The sequence below is a fragment of the Sinocyclocheilus grahami genome, unplaced genomic scaffold (assembly GCF_001515645.1).
Source record: "Sinocyclocheilus grahami isolate Dianchi unplaced genomic scaffold, SAMN03320097.WGS_v1.1 scaffold787.1, whole genome shotgun sequence".
Lineage (NCBI taxonomy): Eukaryota > Metazoa > Chordata > Actinopteri > Cypriniformes > Cyprinidae > Sinocyclocheilus > Sinocyclocheilus grahami.
Window position 1 is genome coordinate 754,149 of NW_015505966.1, and position 22,514 is coordinate 776,662.

General features: G+C 39.4%; 2 protein-coding genes across 2 annotated transcripts; both read right to left on the reverse strand.

The window, feature by feature from the left end:
* Positions 1–590: 590 nt before the first annotated feature.
* Positions 591–3,873, reverse strand: LOC107561689 (39S ribosomal protein L35, mitochondrial-like). The gene is made up of 4 exons (XM_016246162.1): positions 3,767–3,873; positions 3,216–3,366; positions 1,076–1,220; positions 591–961 (listed from the first exon to the last, which is right to left on the reverse strand). Exons 1-4 carry the CDS (start codon positions 3,795–3,797, stop codon positions 773–775), a joined length of 516 nt encoding a protein of 171 aa, XP_016101648.1. The 5' UTR covers positions 3,798–3,873; the 3' UTR covers positions 591–772.
* An 11,075-nt stretch (positions 3,874–14,948) lies between these two features.
* LOC107561688 (laminin subunit gamma-2) lies at positions 14,949–21,175 on the reverse strand. Its single transcript, XM_016246160.1, has 9 exons — positions 20,847–21,175; positions 19,356–19,514; positions 19,116–19,254; positions 18,943–19,031; positions 18,090–18,153; positions 17,616–17,704; positions 17,237–17,349; positions 16,877–17,033; positions 14,949–15,624 (listed from the first exon to the last, which is right to left on the reverse strand). Exons 1-9 carry the CDS (start codon positions 20,893–20,895, stop codon positions 15,467–15,469), a joined length of 1,017 nt encoding a protein of 338 aa, XP_016101646.1. The 5' UTR covers positions 20,896–21,175; the 3' UTR covers positions 14,949–15,466.
* Between the last annotated feature and the right edge of the window lie 1,339 nt (positions 21,176–22,514).

A 22,514-nucleotide genomic window follows, 5' to 3' on the forward strand; every position in this document is an offset into this window, starting at 1 on the left:
AGTCAAAGCGTCTTTTCGTTATTCTCTTATAACATAATGGCTTGCAGCAGCTACATAAAAAAGTATTTCCATATTTCACAGCTGTCATGTCTGGCAGGCCAGAATATTCTGTTTCTCATTGCTTGAAGTTGAATAAATCTTGAGTGAAAAGACAGAAGTTGATGTAAAAGAGTGAAATGATCAGTTTAAAAAAAATGTATTGGCATTTAGCAATTAAAAGGTGAATGTGAAATGTGTCTTGTGATCTGTTCAAACTGAAAAATATATAAAAGATTCACTTTTATTTCCTTCCATGATCTGGTCTAAATAATAGTTGCAAGTAATTCATTGTAAAATTTTAATTATTTATGATTTTATTGTACTAAAATGAACTAGTTTTTGCTAATGAAACAGAACCACTTAATCACAAATAATAAATTTTTATATAATCAGTTAATTCACTGTTATGAATTTTCAGTGTTTCATCAATACATTTATTTGAATTAATTTCTGAAATCAATCTAAACACCACACTTGTGAACAACTGCATTAAAATGCAGACAATATTTCTAAATTCATAATATAACTAAATATTCCTGCCACGTTTATGCAAAACGTGTGTCTCCAACAATAGGTGGACTTTGAAACAATCATTTATAAAACTGTAACAATTGAAAGAATTTATTCAGGAGCATTTACACATGAATCCTCAACATGTTTTTCAATAGTGAATTCATACACACTTCATGTCTCATGTCTTTATTTGCTTGAACAGCATAAAGTTAGGAGGGTTTTACACCTTCAGGTTCACTCTATCCTGGTATTTCTGGTACGGGTCGTTGAGGTACCAGTTTCTTCTTTTCCAATAGGATGTTGTCATTTTGTCCAATAATTTACATTGAGTTTTATTACAGAATACATGTTCTCGGAGGCGCTTCTTGCGGGCTGCTGACTTCTTCCACAGCTTTTTCTTATATCCAGCCTAAAAACAAGACCGAGTTTCAGTTCAGGTGTGTCAGCCGGATTTAAGTACCAGACAGGACTTTGAACAAATGATTTTATGACAGCTCTGAATAACATGCGAGCAGGAAATTACCTTTCTCCTCACCCACAGGCCACAGTGTAGCCTGAGAAACCTTTGAACAACCGACTTCACAGACTTCCTCTTGCCTTTCCTCAGACTGTAATATGTTAAGTTCCTGACCGGCTGGAGCATCAACGAAGGGATGAGGGGAGTTACTCTGCAGAACAGAAAAGGTAATCTAAGAATCAGTAAATAAGCATAACATGCAATACAGCAGGGTTCTTTAAATCTTGCCCTGGAGGGCCAATGCGCTGCAGAGTTTAGCTCCAACCCTGATCAAACTCACCTACCTGTGATTTTCTAATGATCCTGAAGACATTGATTAGCATGCTCAGGTGTGTTTGATTGGGGTTAGAGCTAAACTCTGCAGGAAAGTGGATCTCGTGGGCCAGATTTGAGGATCCCTGCAATACAGTGTCTGCCAACAAAGCAGAGTTTCCCTCCTTCAACCCTAATCAAACACACCTGGACAAGCTAATCAAGGCTTAAGGGTTACTAGAAAGCCCACCGCTGCTTTAGAGCATGTAGTATTTGATGAAAAAATAGCATTAGCTAAATTTCTGAAGCTTGAACCGTCTCCCTTGTTTTTCAACATCAAAGTAAGTTATTTCCAGAGAATTTGTGAAACTGCCGATACATTAGCTGCTATTGTTAAACAACTATAAGTATAACACTGCAGTACCAAACAATGAACCTACTTGCACTACAAGCCCAATTGTTTGATAATATTGCCACATTTACACTGCAAAGGTGGCACAGAAGTGCTTCTGAAGTGGCATTTAGGTGTCTTTCCACAGACTGTTTAATGCTGCTCAGATGTGGCATTAATGCATTTACACAGATACAAATACAACTATATGCTTTGATATTAGGGGCTGAGGTGGGCCAGAGTAGCCTTAATTTAGTCTGGTTTTTATTCTGCTTTACATCTTTACACTGGATTTGGAGCAGGCACAGAGCATCCTAAACTCAGCTGCATAAAGAGACCTTGTATAATATAAATGCAAAGTTAAGCAGCATAACAGACTGTTTTTGTCACATTAAAGGGGTCATATGATGCGATTTCATTTTTTCCTTTCTCTTTGGAGTGTTACAAGCTCTTGGTGCTTAAAGAAGATCTGTAAAGTTGCAAAGACTAAAGTCTCAAATCCAAAGAGATATTCTTTATAAAAGTTAAGAGTCAGCCACGCCTACCTAAAACGGCTCGTTCTAACACGCCCCCACATGTCTACGTCACTATGTGGGAAGATTTGCATAACGCCGCCCAAATGTTCACGCAAAGAAAGGCGGCGTAACTTTTATTCTCGCTGTAGTATTGTTGCCGCTGCCACCATGTCGTGAAGACGCTGTGTGTTTTGTTGTGAAAGCGAAACTACTTTATTTGGCCTTCCAAAAGAGGACGATATCCGCTTCGTCATGCCTAGAGCTGATCCGTGCTGGTCGCTGAGGAAATACTTCAACTTAGTGCTGTGGATCGCCGGCACATTTTATGGAGGACCGTTTACTGATCCTGGGAGAGTAACGTTAGACTAAAATGCCGGCAGTTCTGACTCACGTAAGTACGTTTTCTTTTATCATTTGCCACTGATGATTCAAACATGAGTTTTGGGCAGTGTAGAGTAGCACTTGTTGTTTGTCGTTTCTCTGATCACAAATGCAGACAGAGTTTTATGTTTACGCGGCGCAATGCAACGCAACATGTAAAAGGACAGGAAGTCATTATAATCAGTAATTATGTCCCCACTGGATGCAACAAATGCCTAGTTTGTAATGGGTTTTAATGTTTTTGTCTTGTCAACAGTATGTGAGCGGCGTAACATTTCCATCTCACGCTTGAGGTATTCGGCCAATCACAGCACACCTCGCTTTTCAGACCGATGAGCTTTGTGCGTTTCAGAAAGGCGGGGCATAGAGGACAAACAATAATGTACAGTATGTGGAAAATAATGTGTTTTTTTTTTTACTTTAAACCGCATAAACACATTTCATTACACCAAATAATGTTCTTTTTAGCAGCATCATATGACCCCTTTCAAAATGGTGCACAGGGGGATACAATTCAAGGAAAAGGTAAGTTAATACAATTTTAAACACAATATTGCCAGTGGGATTATTTTTGCTCAGATATATAGGTAAATAGAGAGGGTCTTGCCGCTTCAGCAGGCCGGTCTGTTGGAGGGGAGCAGCGGTGTGAACAGCAGGCAGTGGTTTAGAGCCATGTCTCTGACATAGAGTTGAGAAGCGCGGTGTCTGTGTGAGTCTGAGACAGTCTCTGCCTAAAACCGACAGAGGCCTCAGCAAACCTGATCCGCAGAGGAGAAAGAACTCTAGTTTACAGAACTACAGTACAGTGTATGGACGTTCTGTGTTGTCTGATGATAGACTACAGTAGCATAACTGTTATGCATCACATTCTACCACGATGAAATAATGATAATGAAACCGAAAGACTTGCAAAGAAAGACATAAATGACATTTAGAATAATATAATGTAATCTTAAATAAAACGACGGATAAAACGCACTAAATTGTTATATTGCATCGAAGAAAACGAGTCCAGTGCACAAACGTCCTTTGCTAATTGAAATAGACGTAGGAATCTTTAATTGTGTATTCCAATGCACGCCAACTTTAAGAGTCTATCAAATTAAATTTTCAGCAACGTATTTCTGACCTTAAAACTTAAATGTGCACTTTTTCTACCTGATAGAGCTCTTGTCAAGGTGGCCGCCATCTTAAACGCCACTGACGTATCGACTACAGTGGCCGGGTGGGACAAACAGAACGCGCTGGAGAGAACCGCAAAAGGGCTACTAAAACCCAACTCAAATTGATTCCCAGAAATCAAATGTATAATAAAAATAATACATTGAATTTGTCAGCTCAATTTATTACACCAAACTAGATCTAGATATAGAAAACCGCGAAGAATAATGCATCGTGTAAATGGATGCTAGCTTTGTTCAAATTAAATAATAATAATAATAATAATTTGTAGCCACTGAGAACATTTATACACATTGGAACCAGTGCTACTTTTTTCAGGATTCTTTGATGAATAAAAAGTTATTTTGTAATCTATTTTGCAATAAAAACAATATAAGTCTTTACACTTTACACATATCTTTGCTGAATAAAAGTATAAAAAAAAAATATAAAAAAACATATTGACCCCAGACTTTTTAATGGTAGTGTATATTGTTCCAAAAGATTGTGCTTATTTGAAAATCTGCTTTGCCATTCCCTTCAGTTTCTGTCTCTCAACATTGCATCACGATGACACGATGGGTATGGGATCTTTAGTATTCAATCAAACAGTCGATGTTTGAGAGTAAAACTAATTATTGTGTAATTAAAAAATAAAAGATTGCAAAAAAAAAAAAGTCTTCTTAAGGCTCAAAAATAAAGAAATGGCTAACAAAATAATTTTCATGCCATAAAACCAAAAGTAGTAGAAGTGTAACGCAGCGCTCGGCGCCATTTTCTCAGAATCTTTCTGCTTCATCTTTTAAACTAGGGGTCGACTGATTATCGGCCTGGCCGATTATTGGCGCCTATATTAAGCATTTTTATGATTATCGGTATCGGTCATTTTCAAAACCATTTGCCGATAAAATCTGCCGTTGCTAAGCAACCATGACCTCCGCTCTCCATGAAGACTCCGGAGTTTAAGCAAAGGATAAATGGATTTGCAGCACTAAAAATCGCTTGCAGTAGCTCTGCTACTAAATTTATTTAAAAATGGCTATCCCTGTCCAGCTATGATCAGCTGTTCCTTCATCTTGGCTGAGCTTTCAATGTTGTTACGGGAAAGGATGAAGCTGATTGGTTGGTTCTTGTCACATGACCCGCGGTGCGCTTGCGGCATTCTGAAAAGTTGAAATGTTTTTATCTCGATGCGGCGCGAACTTGATAACAATAACGAACTTGAGCGCGCAAAAGACGCGATATGTGACCGGCCCCTAAAGCAGTCTCCGCGCACCGCTCGTCTGATTTGTTGGGAGTCACGAGTCGGACTAATCAAAGCGGAATTCACTCTCGCTCCGAAAGCGCTGGCTAGTCTGGAGCTGCTTCGGTGATCTTCAGAGAAGGTAAGGCAGCAGCAGACGTTGCTTAAGTTGCCATAAATCACAATCCACTGAAGTTGCAAAACACCTCAATATTATCTGATTTCCGCGATGCAGAAAACACGGACGGACTCGCGGAACCCAGTCATATAAACGGGATTTACTGTATGAGCGGAATGTCACGGAGTTTGTCAAAGTTTGGATGAATTAATCAAAAGTAGGTCAGTACACTTAAATAGAGTCGCAATATGGACTAGTATCTGTGAATATTCCGCCGCAAAAATACTGTTTAAATCTGAATCCTGCATGTTCTGCGTGTCTCTGTGTGTAAATGGCACAGACGCGCGGTTTTGTTTTCTACACAAAGTGTGCGACGCTCGCGCTGATTTCCGCTTCTGTCTCACTACATGAGGACATAAATACATGAACAACATCTCCAGAACTGCTCTGACTCCCTCTGAGAGTCACTTCATGAGCATTTGACAGCTTCATTGGAGTAAAACCATCTTCATATCATTTACATAGACCTACAGAAACAAGTGCCTCATGGCAACCCGTCAAAATATAAATTCGGGTTAGCTTAAAGAAATGATCAGACATATATTACTGTGGTGCAGTATGATATACATAATACTACTCGGGGATGAAAGTTTTCCGTCCCTACCACAGATTTCCGTCAGTTGAAAAAAAAAATGTGGGGAAAAGAAACATGTAGCACATTGTTGTTGTTCTGCAGGTGTTCTGATGATTTGTTGGTAGCATAATCTGACAGGTGGCATTATTTGTCAGAACACCAGCACACCAAACATGCTCCCCGCCACGGCTGCAGCTTCTCACTGACAACATAACGCCTCGCATCATTGCACAGTCGGGTTATTAGCAGAGAACACAGAGCAGGGCTTGCATTTCAGGCGCCGGATTGCGGCTATTAATAATAATTCTACCCATTCCCGCAGGTTCCGCGCTTATAACGCGATGACAGACGACGGAACGTATCATTTGCACGTGCTTTTGAGTCTTGAACTCTCATTTTCTGTGCACCCACAGATCAGGATAAGAAGAGTGATACATTTGAATAATTATTAAAGGAGTTTGCAAATGTGATATTGATTTAATACAACAGTTCAATAAACACGTACTGCCTGATTTTGCTCTATTTCATCAACGAAAATAGTTCCAAATAAAGTAAGAGCTCAGCCGCTGTGCATCTCTAAAAGCAAACACAGCAGTGTTTCATTCATGAATGAGTGTGTTTTTGAATCTAGTGAGTCAGTGATTCATGATTACCCATTCATAAAGAGTCACTTGCTTCATTCCTGAATGAATCAATTGAATGAATGATTCAGTGATAAAATCCGTGATTTGCCGCCACCTGCTGGTGGTTTCAGTTTCATTTTTAGATATAATTGCAGTTATTTAAATCATTTAATATTTCTGTATTCAATTTTATATTTAAAACATTAATCTCCACGTGAATTTAATTACCTCTGAGCCTCATTAAACGTCTGAAAACGTACCTACAAGCCACTTTTGTGTTCTTCTGTGCACCCTCTGTAGTACAAATAGATTTTTTATTAATACTAATTTCATATGATTGGCAACTTATTTGTCTTACTCTACTTCATATTATTTTGATTTTAATAGACATTTTAAAAAGCTTATAAACATACATTTTGAATTTGACAGATGAAAAGGATGCCATTGCAAAGGTAAAAAGAAAATACCCCTGTAAGTCACTTTAAGAAGCAACATGTCACCTCGTATTAGGAAGGCTAATTTTTGATTATTGATCAGAAGGTGCTTCTTAATTTTTTTTAATTAGGAGGACAAGCGCTCCTGATTACAAGAAGAAAAACACAGCTCTTAAACTGGGTGTGTGACGGGTATGGCTGTGGAATGGGGTTTGGCCGAGGGTTTTTTTTTTGCTTTAAATACTCTACTACAACAATTATTACAACATTTGTTTAAAAGAATAATCACACAATACACTATTTCTTCCATGTTTTAATTTTAATAATAAACCCTTTGTTTGCCAAAAATAAAGTTTAACGCTTTAAAATAAAGAGTTTACTGTGGGAGTACTACACTCAACCAACACCAGGGAAGGCAGTTTTTGTCAGAGCCCTTGTTATTCTTTATTTTGACATAAATTTAAATTTTTACACCAGACATATATATATCGGTTCAAAATATCGGTTATCGGTATACTTGATCTGTAATAATCAGTATCGGCATCGGCCTTGAAAAACACATATCGGTCGACCCCTATTTTAAACTGCTAGATCCTCTTCCTCCGCTTAGTCGTTGCCGATAAGTGGTTTATTCTTCGCTGATCCCCTTGTGCGGACTGGTGAGACTGAAGATGTTTGGTGAGTATGACAGTTTCTTTCAGCTGTCCTTAGTGAAGTGATGAGTGTCAGGACCCTTTGCCTCCGTATCGCCGTTATCTTGACGAGAAGTTGACCGCTTCCACCCAAGAGCCGCGGAGAAAGAAGCAGCAGCCGCAGCCGGAGGCAGAAGAGTCAGAGGATGAGCTCACGCCAAGTCAGTATCCCCGAGTGATTACCTAGCCAGGTTCGCCGCTCCCTCTGATAGAGCCTGCATGGTCTCTTGGTAGATCAGAAATTGGCGATGATGACCAACTGTGTTCCTGCCTCTTTTCATAAGGCAGTGTAAGTTGCTTACACTCTAACCACTCTATATGCCAAGCGCTTCCGCCACTCGTTGCTAGTGATGTCCGATTCTTGAACGAATCGTTCTGTAAATCGGTTCTCAGGAAGGAACCGGTCGAGCCGGTTCACAAAATCGAACTGAATCGAACTCGATGACGCAAGACTCATGCTGCGTTCAAGTCCTCCTGGGACGTTCGTACTTACAAGTTGACAAGTCGTAATTACAACGTCAGGTGCGTTCAAGTCAGTTTAGTAGGCACAAGGTGTACCTTCTTTTAATAAATTACAAGAAAATACAACAGGGTCTGTTAATAACTCTGCTTGTAGAAAATGAAGAGCAAAGAATTCGCATCAGGTGTGTTTTGCGTTTTTAATATTTTTGAAACATGCAGCATGGCAAATCAAAAGATTTTTCACATGGGTGCAAAAATGATAGCATTTTTTTTACTTGGATTTCATTAACTAGCTGCGTAACAAGAACATGACCAATTTAAGATTATAGGACAACTAAACTATCAATTTAAACACAAATTTACCATCAACTACAGTCGTTGCATCCATCGATTCCGCCATGTTTCTCATTGACACGCCCCCAACTCGGAAACTCGGGGCTTAAAGAAAATTGAGTTTCCCACTCATAATAACAACTTTGTGGTGGCGTTCATGTGCATTCAACTTGTAAATCTATCCAACATGACTTGAACACACCTTCAGCTGCAGTAGCACGTCCGACTCGAAAAATAATCGGAAAAGCCGGTTCAACCAACTGTCGAAGTTTGCCAAGGATTCTGAGGAGTGCGTTGCTGACATTATGCATGCGTGTTTATCACCGAGAACTTGAAGGAGCCTGATGCGCAATAAGAAACAAAACGTTCTGGAAATATGCTTATGACTAGTTTTATTAAATAGGCCTACATTTTTGTTAAAACACAGAATAACCTGAATTTTACAATGGTTTATTGTGCATGCAGATTATATTTTAAGTTGTTAAACTACATCAATGAGTTTATAAGGCTGATTTATTCTTTCTATGTATTGTATTAGAACATATCCTCGTTTATGCATCAACGTCTGTAATGTGTGCTGTAGGTGCGAAACTTTTAGGAAACTTATCCAAGATGTAGGCTATTCAATATTGGTCGGTCATATCTGACATGAAGGATCAGTCAATGAAACCGCAACATTAACTTAAGTGAATGAAAGGCAATAATTGTCAATACGCCTTCACACAAGAAATGCATACTGACATCATTGTGAGATGACTGGAACCAATGAATCATTTTTTTTGAACCAGTTCGTTGAGCCAAACTGTCCGAATAAAACAGTTGGCGGAAAGCAAGACGGCACTAGGATATTTCTATAAGGCAATCTGATTGGCTGATGCCTGAGTTGGTGCTTGAAAAGTTTACAGTTTTTAAACTTCTGCCACAAACAGCAGACAGACAGAGTGGCACAACGCAACACACCCACAATTCAGTTCGGCAATGCATGAAGTCACCCATTCAAAGTAAATGAGAAGCGTTAACGCCCCATGTGAATGCACTGTTATAGGTGTAACATGTTGCTTACACTAACTACTGTGTACACGGTTGCTACTGCCGCTCTTTGCTCTTCTATGATGAGCACTGGTTGTGCTACTGTTTATCTTATAGGTGTTTTCTTATAGGCTCTATCTTGAATCCCAATCCAGATTTATGAAATCTGCATGGGATCAGTTGAACTGCTACAGCACGTGTCAAAAGCCCCTTCTACCAGGCGCCTCTGTGTTCATAAATGGAAAGTCTTTGAGAGCTGGTACAGCTTGAGGATGAGGAGGACCCTGTGAATTGTCCAATTCCAGTTATCTTGTTCGTCTTGCAGGAGCGCTTAAACAGCGGCTGTGCACCTTCTACGCTCAATATATATATTGCTGCTAAGCCAGCCTTTCGTAGTGAAATTAATGGTCGGCCAGTGGGCAGGAAGGATCTGGTGGTCTAATTTTACGCGGCACGAGATTGCTAAACCCTCCTTGTCTCTGTATGATCAGTGCAGCCACTGCCTAGACTTTAAAAAAAATGTATTTGTGTAAGATTAACAATTCAATTGTGTGTAGAGTTCACACCATTTCAATCATTAACCCTGATATTTTCATGAATTAAATTCTAAGCACGTAGAGCATGTCTAAACAGGTCTGACAGGTCAAGTAGTCTAAATAGTTCATATATGATAAACTAACAGTACTTGCAAAGGAGAGTCAGACAAGTTTAAAAAAATTATTAGCTAGATAAAGATACCTGAAGGGTATCGACCAAAGGTGTTGCTTCTTAAACGGTTCCAAAGCTTCCTTCACCCAGCTGCCGATTTCATAACGGCAACTGATGTCTGTTAAAAGATAAATAACAGGTGTTGACATAAATTGTCAATCAGTGACAGCAATTACTAAACCTATAAGTATTTTTAAAATGACTTTAATTTATGTATTAATTTTGATAATACACTTAATAGCCTTAAAATATTCATTTGTCACACTACAGAACTATTAGTGGTCAAATTCTTTCCTGTGTAAAATATACAACTTCACCTCATACATAAATAAAAATTTGAATGAAATCTTGTTTAATGTTAAAAATGTTTATTTCCATGTTAGTTATCAACTATCCTTAAAGAAAGTGCATATTCAAGTCAATTTAAAGCATAAACCATTGAACTGCCGATTAAAGTGTGCATGCGTGTTGGATTATGTTCATAAACTGACTAATAATGGGGGGATCACGATGTCGGCTTAACATCGTGATGTCTGTCAGCCATCGTCTATCGACCCAACCCTAGTCACAACATAAACCTGGTGGGACGTCATCACTACAGTCTAACGGGGCACAGACTGTTGCTTGGGGGACGTCATTACAACAGCTCGAAGTGGTACAGAATAAAGCTGGAGGGACGTCATCACTACAGTCTAACGGAGCACAGACTGTTGCTTGGGGGACGTCATTACTACAGCTGGAAGGGGTACAGAATAAAGCTGGTGGGACGTCATCACTACAGTCTAACGGGGCACAGACTGTTGCTTGGGGGACGTCATTACAACAGCTCGAAGTGGTACAGAATAAAGCTGGAGGGACGTCATCACTACAGTCTAACTAGGCACAGACTGTTGCTTGGGGGACGTCATCACTACAGTCTAACTAGGCACAGACTGTTGCTTGGGGGACGTCATTACTACAGCTGGAAGTGGTACAGAATAAAGCTGGTGGGACGTCATCACTACAGTCTAACGGGGCACAGACTGTTGCTTGGGGGACGTCATCACTACAGCTGGATGTGACAGAATAAAGCTGGAGGGACGTCATCACTACAGTCTAACGGGGCACAGACTGTTGCTTGGGGGACGTCATCACTACAGCTGGATGTGACAGAATAAAGCTGGAGGGACGTCATCACTACAGTCTAACGGGGCACAGACTGTTGCTTGGGGGACGTCATCACTACAGCTGGATGTGACAGAATAAAGCTGGAGGGACGTCATCACTACAGTCTAACGGGGCACAGACTGTTGCTTGGGGGACGTCATCACTACAGCTGGATGTGACAGAATAAAGCTGGAGGGACGTCATCACTACAGTCTAACGGGGCACAGACTGTTGCTTGGGGGACGTCATCACTACAGCTGGATGTGACAGAATAAAGCTGGAGGGACGTCATCACTACAGTCTAACGGGGCACAGACTGTTGCTTGGGGGACGTCATCACTACAGCTGGATGTGACAGAATAAAGCTGGAGGGACGTCATCACTACAGTCTAACGGGGCACAGACTGTTGCTTGGGGGACGTCATCACTACAGCTGGATGTGACAGAATAAAGCTGGAGGGACGTCATCACTACAGTCTAACGGGGCACAGACTGTTGCTTGGGGGACGTCATCACTACAGCTGGATGTGACAGAATAAAGCTGGAGGGACGTCATCACTACAGTCTAACGGGGCACAGACTGTTGCTTGGGGGACGTCATCACTACAGCTGGATGTGACAGAATAAAGCTGGAGGGACGTCATCACTACAGTCTAACGGGGCACAGACTGTTGCTTGGGGGACGTCATCACTACAGCTGGATGTGACAGAATAAAGCTGGAGGGACGTCATCACTACAGTCTAACGGGGCACAGACTGTTGCTTGGGGGACGTCATCACTACAGCTGGATGTGACAGAATAAAGCTGGAGGGACGTCATCACTACAGTCTAACGGGGCACAGACTGTTGCTTGGGGGACGTCATCACTACAGCTGGATGTGACAGAATAAAGCTGGAGGGACGTCATCACTACAGTCTAACGGGGCACAGACTGTTGCTTGGGGGACGTCATCACTACAGCTGGATGTGACAGAATAAAGCTGGAGGGACGTCATCACTACAGTCTAACGGGGCACAGACTGTTGCTTGGGGGACGTCATCACTACAGCTGGATGTGACAGAATAAAGCTGGAGGGACGTCATCACTACAGTCTAACGGGGCACAGACTGTTGCTTGGGGGACGTCATCACTACAGCTGGATGTGACAGAATAAAGCTGGAGGGACGTCATCACTACAGTCTAACGGGGCACAGACTGTTGCTTGGGGGACGTCATCACTACAGCTGGATGTGACAGAATAAAGCTGGAGGGACGTCATCACTACAGTCTAACGGGGCACAGACTGTTGCTTGGGGGACGTCATCACTACAGCTGGATGTGACAGAATAAAGCTGGAGGGACGTCATCACTACAGTCTAACGGGGCACAGACTGTTGCTTGGGGGACGTCATCACTACAGCTGGATGTGACAGAATAAAGCTGGAGGGACGTCATCACTACAGTCTAACGGGGCACAGACTGTTGCTTGGGGGACGTCATCACTACAGCTGGATGTGACAGAATAAAGCTGGAGGGACGTCATCACTACAGTCTAACGGGGCACAGACTGTTGCTTGGGGGACGTCATCACTACAGCTGGATGTGACAGAATAAAGCTGGAGGGACGTCATCACTACAGTCTAACGGGGCACAGACTGTTGCTTGGGGGACGTCATCACTACAGCTGGATGTGACAGAATAAAGTGTAATTAAAATGTAAAGCTGACTCAGCCGGCGCAGTTTCTCCAAAGCGGCTGCAGGAGCGTTGAAGATGACAGCCATTTCACGATTGGCCAGATTTACCGTATGACAACTATCACGTGTATTTCGGGTTTATTCTAACCTTTTAAATTCCAATAATAGCCACAAATCTGTGTTTTTACAACAGTAAAAGCTTTTTTTACTGTAGTCGCAATGTTATATTGAGTCACGTTTATCATAAAACACTGATGAAAGCATATATTCCCCCACTTTATTAGTATTTAAATAGTATATATTTACGTTGAACTTTATTCTTGAACAGATGGCGATGTATTAAGCAGTATATAATTAGTATATATCTGTTGCTCATGAAAACGTTTCTGAAACGTCTGTAAGTTTCAGGGGTCATATGATGCGGGTCATATGATGCGATTTCAATTTGTCCTTTCTCTTTGGAGTGTTACAAGCTCTTGGTGCATAAAGAAGATCTGTAAAGTTGCAAAGACTAAAGTCTCAAATCCAAAGAGATATTCTTTATAAAAGTTCAGAGTCAGCCACGCCTACCTAAAACGAATTACACCAAATACACAAATACTGTTCTTTTTAGCAGCATCATATGACCCCTTTAATTCACTTCATCTGTGATAGAATATGCAAACACCGCGCGAGCATCACTAACGGGAGCAGAAAGTGTCCGGCTCGACGGCTCCGTTTTCAACTCCGCCCCCGACTGCAAGCGGCTACTCTCGTTGACTGCCATCTGTAGCCGTGCTTCATACAGTCTATGGCTTCAAATCGAACGCACCTAATGATATGTTGTTTTTAAGTCACATGACATTTGAATGTCCTTCCAAAACTCTTTTTTCCCCCTTCTGTCACCCTCACACAGAAGACACTGATATTTGTAGATATCTACAGATGAGTTTATGACTGGTAGAAATTGTTATTAAAGATATCTATAATTGATTTTGTATGAGGCGTAATTCTAATTAGAGATTTCTCAAATTACAATTTTACTAGTAATAATTAAACTAGAGATATCTCTAACTGAATTATCGCAAGTGAAAATGATAATTGGAGTCATCTCTAACTGGTGTTTGATTACTCCTAATCAAATTTAAGATATCCAAAATACATTATTAGATATCTGAAAGTAATTTATTACTAGTCAAATTACAGTTGTAGATTTTTGACTATGCAAAACTTAAGAGATATCTTGAACTGGAATTCTTCCTAGTCAAAACTCATACCTGCAGTTTAATTATGGATATCACGATCTGATTTTTGACTAGGAAGATCTTTCTTTGGAGATATCTGCATTTAGCTTTGTGACTAGGAGGAATCTCAATGTAGATATCTGGAATTAACAATGTGACTAGTCAATTTCTTTATAGAGATCTAAAATGTGCATGCAAATACACCTTTGTTAAGCCCCACCTTACTCATTTTATTAACCAATCCTACCCTGGAAACTGTTGTCTTCCGCCATTATGTCTAAGAATTGTGTAATAAAGTTATACCCAAGTAATTCAAAATAAAAACGTAGCTGGTGCACGTGTAAAAGTGACTCAATCTCAATCTACACACAACGTTTTGACTAGTCATAAAGTATTTAGATATCGCTAATCAGATTTCTTGTCCAATTATAATTGCAGATATCTTTAATTGCTACTCTGACTAGTCAAATTGTAATTATGTCTCGTCAAAATACAATTGTAACCATCCAAAATATATTTATGGATCGTCAAACCATAGTTTTATGTTAATTACACTTGCCATAGTACTGACACCTACCGGCATCAGTATACCTTTGCCTAGTGCAATCTCATCTATGGCTTTAATATTTCCAAAAATATATTTTATAGAATTATGCAATAACAGATTAAATAATTTTATAACAATGTGATTTTTAAATTAAAATACATTTTTTTATATTTTTTTAAAATGAAAGTATAATCAATAAAACTGGAGTTGTCATAAGAGTTTCAGTTCAAATACTGAAAGCACATGTTGGGGATTTCTGAAGGAATGTTTCAGGAATGACCCATCAAACTTGCAGAGACGCCACACTTTTATATCAAACTTGCGAAAAGCTGTTTATTCCCGTTTACAACCTTGGAAATTGTCCAAAATATTCAGTTTTAAAATGAATATGAGACACATCACATGTTAAATACAAGAAATACTGCAAATTTATATAATACAATATACCTGCAGGACCTTAGGTAGACAAACGTAGTGGTACCAAAAAAAATAAACACATCCGTGAACAAAATAAGCATAATCCAGCACAATTTAGTCCAACATTCTTTCAGTGCCGTGGCTTAACATATTTATACAAAAGAAAACATCCCCGCCCCAAAATACTGAATGGTTTCTCATACATTACAGACTTGAAAAGAAGTCCGAATCAAAAGAGATGTAACTTCACAACACAGTCAGTAGTAAACCGGTTTTAAAAATGGAATGCAGAAAAGTGCATCTTCATTCATTAAATATTTAATAGTATCTTACCAATATAAAGCACAGAACAGTTCTAAGTTCTAAATAGAAACTTTCAGACAAAATGTGTGCAGCTATGCACATGGTAATGTCACCAGCCTGCATAAACAGGCTCAGCATCACAAGGGATTCCATAGAAGCGACCAGGTGGGCGGTCTTTTCGCAGGAGGGGCGTCCGGGCAAGGGAAAGCTCGCTGTCATCATCTCTTCTCCTCCGCACAACCAAGATGATGATGAAGAGAAGACTCACTGTGGAGGAGAAGAATAAATTAAGAGCGACAACTGACCTTTTGCTAAACCCCACCTTAAAACGTTACCGCACAATCTTAAATCTAATACTGACCAATTAGTAAGTTAAATAATAATTTTACCTTGTATGACTGAGTACATTTACCACTGTTCAGCTCATTTTTGAGGGTGAAATCCAGTCAGGAACGTTTGCATTAGGGCAAAAGATTTCCCCACACAGATTTCACAAGGGGTTAAAGTTTATCATGGACTCGCCACGTCGTTGACCAACAGAAAGCTGCTTGGTTTGAAAGTGATTTCTGTGGGAGCCGTGCTTCATGCATCTCCACACTATTGACAGTAGGGCTGCACGATAAATCGAAATGGAATCGAGATCGCGATTCGACAGAAGCGGCGATTGTCATGCGTATCTTTCAGTGAAGCACGGTTCTGTGATCAGCAGTAAATCTCCATCCAAAGCCCAGAGGGCGCTCTCGCGCTGAAACTCCAAATACACCTCGCAGAAGAAACCCAGAAAATGCCTATCGCTGCAGCTGAATAAACAGAAGATTCAACTGCTTTCATTGATTCAACGTGACTAATAAACACACGACTACGGCAATATACGGTTTATCTGAGTTCTTATTATTATAACTTTCATTAAAATAAAATATATTTATAATGCAATGCCTTTATCACTGCTTAAATACTGTGAAATATGTTGCGTGACTTATTCTGTGTAAGAAGCCACATCATCTCACAGAAGGATTTATTTCAAACTCGACTGACGTTATGAAGTGAGTTTGGAGTAAAAATATGTTATTAAATGTGGTATTTTCACATGCTTTCAGATGGAGCAGCATTTACTTCACAGAGCCGTAGTTCACTGAGAAGCTCTGCAAACAGCTGTCATTATCGCCAACGATTTCAGAATCGTGCAATAAAATCGTCTGCGAATTTTTTTTGCGTAACTTGTCAGTGAACTACGGCTATGTGTAGTACATTTCGCTCCATCTGAAAGCATGTGATGATGATTTCCTGCTGATTACAGAACTGGCATTACTATCAAAATGCGCATGACAATCGCATTCGATTAATCGTGCAGCCCTAATTGACAGTACACAATGGACCATTGCTGACAAAATGTCGCAAAACTGCATAAATAAAGAGGCGGAGCTTAGCTAAATGTCTTATCTGTGAAACTGACATTTTTCACATTTTGGTTTGGGAACAAAGTTCAGCTGAGAGATGGTGTGATGTAAACCATTCATACCTCCTCCTCCAATAACAAGCAGTGCAATGGTAACAGGAGAAAGTTCACACGTCTCCCCTGCTTTTCTGAAGAAGGTCTCCATGCAGTAACCAGGGACAGTGCTGCCCTCAGGACAGAACGCATCAGTGGGACACTGGATCGGATTTACATCAGGACTCTGGTTTATATAGACAGAAGCACATTTATTCTATGTAGTGACACATTTGTAATCATAAATATGCTCTCATTTATAATGTTCTTAGATAAATGAGGAAGTATTAAAAAAAACAGTATATGATTTGCATTTCAAGCAAGAGGATCAAGTTAAGTGGTAACAGTAAAGACTGTGTGTGTGCGTGTTTCGAGGAAGTAATCACTCACAGGGCAGTAGTGGTTTTCAGGACAAAGGTCACAGTTCTCCTGGCCCCAGTGGATCTGATAGAAACCACTGCTGCAAATCTGACACATGGTTTGATGGGCAGGCTTGTGCATTCCTGACAAAAAAAAATATTGACATCATTAGAGTTTCATAAGTGTGGAAATTCAGATTTTCTCATTCAACAAAAGACCTTTATTCATGTACTGAACTATGACAAAACTTGTATCACGCTGATGTAATCGATTTCATCATGTATGTCAGATTTCTGAGTAACGTGGGTTTATCCGTCTCCAGAGTTTTAAATCACAAAAACATTTACATTTCATTAGTTTGCATTTTCCTATAATTTGAGTAAGCAATGTGGCTAAAAGAAGAAGATACCTGGGCGACAAGGTGTACATTGTTTGGAAGCGGTCTGTAGAGCCTCTGAGCCTGCAGGACAGACCCGGCACTGAGTACAGCTGGAGGAACTATCAAAAGGGCAGAAAGGAGGATTGTAACAAAGAACAACTGTTTACAACTAATTCTGACAGTCCTGTGGCACTGCAATGACACCACTGTGACAGTCGACTAACATAATAGGAAAACAAAGCACAGCACTGAAATTTAACAGAGTCAACAGAGAGCATGTCATCAAGTCTATAAATGGAGATGGTTCATTTTAATAGCCATATAATTTAAACTTGAAAATGTCGAGATACTGTAATGATTTCTTCAAATAAGAACAAGAACTAAACTATTAAATATCCAATGTTTCATTTTTTAATTAAAAATCTAATAAAAATTTAATAAGTGCATAGTACTCAAAGCCTGAGATGTATTATTTATGGTGCAATGTTCAGAAAAGGAACTTACTTGCAGTACGTGCCTTGTGGACATGGGTTACATGATGTTGAATTTTGCAAAGATGTGTAGAAACCTGAAGCAAAAAGGAGAAAGAAAAAAAACCGGTAGAATATGTGTGACCCTGTACCACAAAACCAGTCATAAGGGTAAATTTTTCGAAATTGAGATATATACATCATCTCAAAGCTGAATAAATAAGCTTTCCATTGATGTGTGGTTTGTTAGGATAGGACAATATTTGGCCGAGATACAACGATTTGAAAATCTGGAATCTGAGGGTGCAAAAAAATCTAAATATTGAGAAAATCGCCTTTAAAGTTGTCCAAATGAAGTTCTTAGCAATGCATATTACTAATCAAAAATTACGTTTTAATATATTTACAGTAGGAAATTTACTAAATATCTTAATGGAACATGATCTTTACTTAATATCCTAACGATTTTTGGCATTAAAAAAAAAGTAATAATTTTGATCCATACAATGCATTTTTGGCTATTGCTACAAATATACCCCAGCGACTTTATTAATGCTTTATTAAACGCTTAATTTCAGATTACATTTTACATCTCATAAATGTAAGGTATATAATACTTGCGCTTTTTTTTGTTTGTTTTTTCATAGATGCGTATACTTTTATATAATAAAGAATCCTTTTGAACGATTCCAGTGAAATATACAATAATACACTTTTAAACATTTCAATAAAAAATTCTAATGAATCTAAATTCTTATTTTCCCCTCAGTATTTCAATATGTAGTTGCATTTGCTTGTTTTTCTCCACCCCTCAATATGTCAATTTATTTAGGCAGGAAAGCGGAGTGAATGAATGAATTTACATATGTATGTATGTCACTTGTTACCTGGTGCACAGGCTGTACAGGAGGCAGAGCCTGTGTTACTGCTGTAGGACCCAGTAGGACATGGCTGGCAGACAGGGCTTCCAGTGGAACTAATGAAGAAATGGTTAAAGTCTTGGCATGGAAAGATTGCGTATACGTTGAATAAACAACAGTGTAATACTTTCTCCTCTCACTTGCTGTAAAACCCAGATAAACAGGGCAGACAGCCCTGCTGTCCTGCTTGAGGCTGATAGAAACCCTGGACACACAGAAGACAGGCTCCAGGTAACACACAGAGGCCGGCCTCAGGACAGCAAGAACACAACAGAGTTCCTGAGACCACAGAAAGAGAAAGTGCATGCGTCAACTTCAACTTTTAAGACAACATGAAATCAAAATGAAACCACGTTCTTAACACACACAAAAGCACCCACCATTATCATAATAAGAGCCAGGAGCGCAGGCAGCGCAGGTGGAAGTGTTGAGGCCGGAGCAGCTGAGCGCTGTAGTGCTGGGAGCAGCAGAGCTCATGTTTGCACTGACTGTAGTGATCGTCACAGCAGGACTGAGTGTTGTCTGACTCGTCACCACTCCTACACAATGGCGGGGGAAATGACACAATGACACAATGGTCTTAAAAGCAAAAATTATAAGTACCACAAGCGTTTTCATCTTTGATAACAATAATGAATGTCTCTTAAGCACCAAATCAGCAGATTAGAATGATTTCTGACGGATCATGTGACACCGAAGATGCTTTGCCATCACCATAATAAATTACAATTGAAAATTTAAGATAGAATTTTATTTTAAATTGTAAGTACTTCACAATAACAAATAAATGCAGTCTTAATGAGCATATAAGACCTCCGTCAAGAAACGGTTTCTGAACTAGTCTCTAATTTAGCTTTAAGTGGACTGTACACAACTTATAAAGCACAAAGAAGGTCAAAAGCAGTTAATATGACACGATTTCTCATTTTGGCTCAGTACTGCTCAGCTTTTTGTCAAGGTTAGTTTAAGGGTCTGCTGCATCACTTGAATCACACTCCTTCGGTTGTGTGTGTTTTTATTGTCTGTTGATGTATACTGTAAATGGCACAGCCTGGTTGTTGACCATCAGCAGAAAGGCAAACAGAGTCTTTATTGTGAATGTAATCACATTAGCCGTGACGAGCACCCAATGAAGAAACACAGTTATTCTGAGGAGACGGTCATATGACTCGATTTCACTCCAGAAATACTAAGAACAAGTGAGGAACCATGTTTCTGTTTGTTCTCTTCCAAGCTTTCACCACTTACTCAGAGGAAGATGGTTGACTCTTACTGACTTGTTAATAAACTGCTCAGACCATTTGAACTAATTCTTTGAAACACACAAACGAGTAATTTGACAAATAACATCGACATTGACAAATGAATGAATCCGAGGTCATAAAAACTTAAAACACTACAGAACACTGCCGTGGCAGGCCAATAACCCAAGTAGTCTTTGTTTACTAAGCAGAGCTGTATTGTGATATTGATTTTAGGCTATTGTTGGGTTTAGGCCTGTCTTAGTTATCAGGAAGAATGTGGTTTTGTTCAAATATCTTATAGATGTAGTAAACGTATCTCTGTATTGAAAAACTAAATAATACATACATAGTGGAAACTGATTTTTAAAAACACCTAAACACAATTATACATGTACATATTTTTTCTCCAATAAAAATATTAAACATTATGTTAAAAAAATTGTTTTTAAATATATATATATATATATATATATATAGTCCAGATATACATTTAATACTGATTTTGAAAATGGCTCATTCACAAAGCGAAATATTAGCTCAATGATAAAAGTTAAATATTAAAATGCGGTTTGACATCGTGTTAAAAGTCTCAGTTAATCTGTTAATTTGCTGTGATTCGAAACTCACCCAAAACACAAGCGGTGGCGAGAACGGACAAAACTCCCAAACTCTCCATGATCCAGAGCTTTACTTCAGGAGTCCCCACATCTGCTCAGCCATCTGAACTCATCACGGTAGACGGCAGCATTGGTAAGAGAGTGTATTACTGGCAACTGTGGAAGATTTCTGCTCTTTCGAGGGCTCATCGATGTCATATGACACGAATCATGTGACCTGAATCAAAGACTGAAACTATTTGCTGTTACCTTACTATTGTATCATCTATAAACACGAACTAAAGTGAGCACCATCCAGATGTTAGGCGTAATATTTAAAGTGGGTGACAGATTAACAAGCTGGACGAGTTTCTCAAATGGCCACATTCTTCTGCTTCTTGTTTTACGGAAAACACAGAAGTGCAAATGACGACATTTTTGAAGTCCCGCCCTTAAAACAGTCAACAGGACCCATTTCAGTTACTATGGTAACTGTCCTTCACACACACACAGACACACACACACACACACACACACACACAGACACACACACACACACACACACACACACAGACACACACACACACACACACACACACAGACAGACACACACACAGACAGACACACACACACACAGACACACACACACACACACACACACAGGTAATTTGAAGTTTGGGCTTATTTGAAGAAGTAGAGAAATGGGGAAATGGAAATTTCTGTCATTTCGCCCAAAGCTTCATTTGTTTTGCTTTACACAAGTGACAAGAGTATCTCTCTCGCACCGTCCAAACTGCTGCATTTCAGATGACTGGGAGAAAGTTTATTACCTACTTTACCTACCCATATTGCAGAAAAAATATGGTCTATTTTTCAACATATTTCCTCTTCACTGTTTATTATGATGTTCAGACTTGAGCATGCCCTGAGTTAGTAACACATAGGATTTCACATCCATGGTAAACACCGCAACAAGTGACCCCAATTTGTATACATAGTAACACTGATTAAAATACTGCATAACAGATATACACATATAAAGGTTACAATACAGAGTGCAAAACAGCCCTTTATGGTAAACAATAACAGAGATGTTCATTCAAAACAAGGCAATTACAATATAAAACCAAATATATGCAAGGCCAGAAACGTTAAAGGTGATTTGGTGCATTTTAGCTTCAGATAATTCTTCGACTGTGGCATAATAAATTAAATAAGATTTGCTATTACATTCGATCAGAAAATGTAACCATTTAACTTAACAGTATGCCACTTATTGCCCATTTAACCGTTTTCTTTCTCTGTTTACTTATGGCTTGATATAACATAGTAAACAACTTCAAAGCTATGATGCCATTGACAACCTGGCCCTTTCTGGCCTTTATTTAGGTTATCTTTTTTGCAATGTGACAAAAAAAGCACAAAATTGGTTGGCAGCCAGTTGATGGTAGCCATTGACCTTCATAGATGACAGAATTTAATTTTTGGGGTGAACTCTCCCTTTAAAACCCTGATTTAAATGGATCACTCGTCACACCCCGGATGGACAGAGCAGTATTCACTCTAGCTGCTTGGCTGACATGTCTTTTTTTTAATTTATTTTTTTACATCCCTCACTGTCTTTGATTGAAACTTCTGGGCTATTCCATAGGGAACATGAACCGCCACTGTCCCAAGTTCTGCTGCTCCCTCCACACGG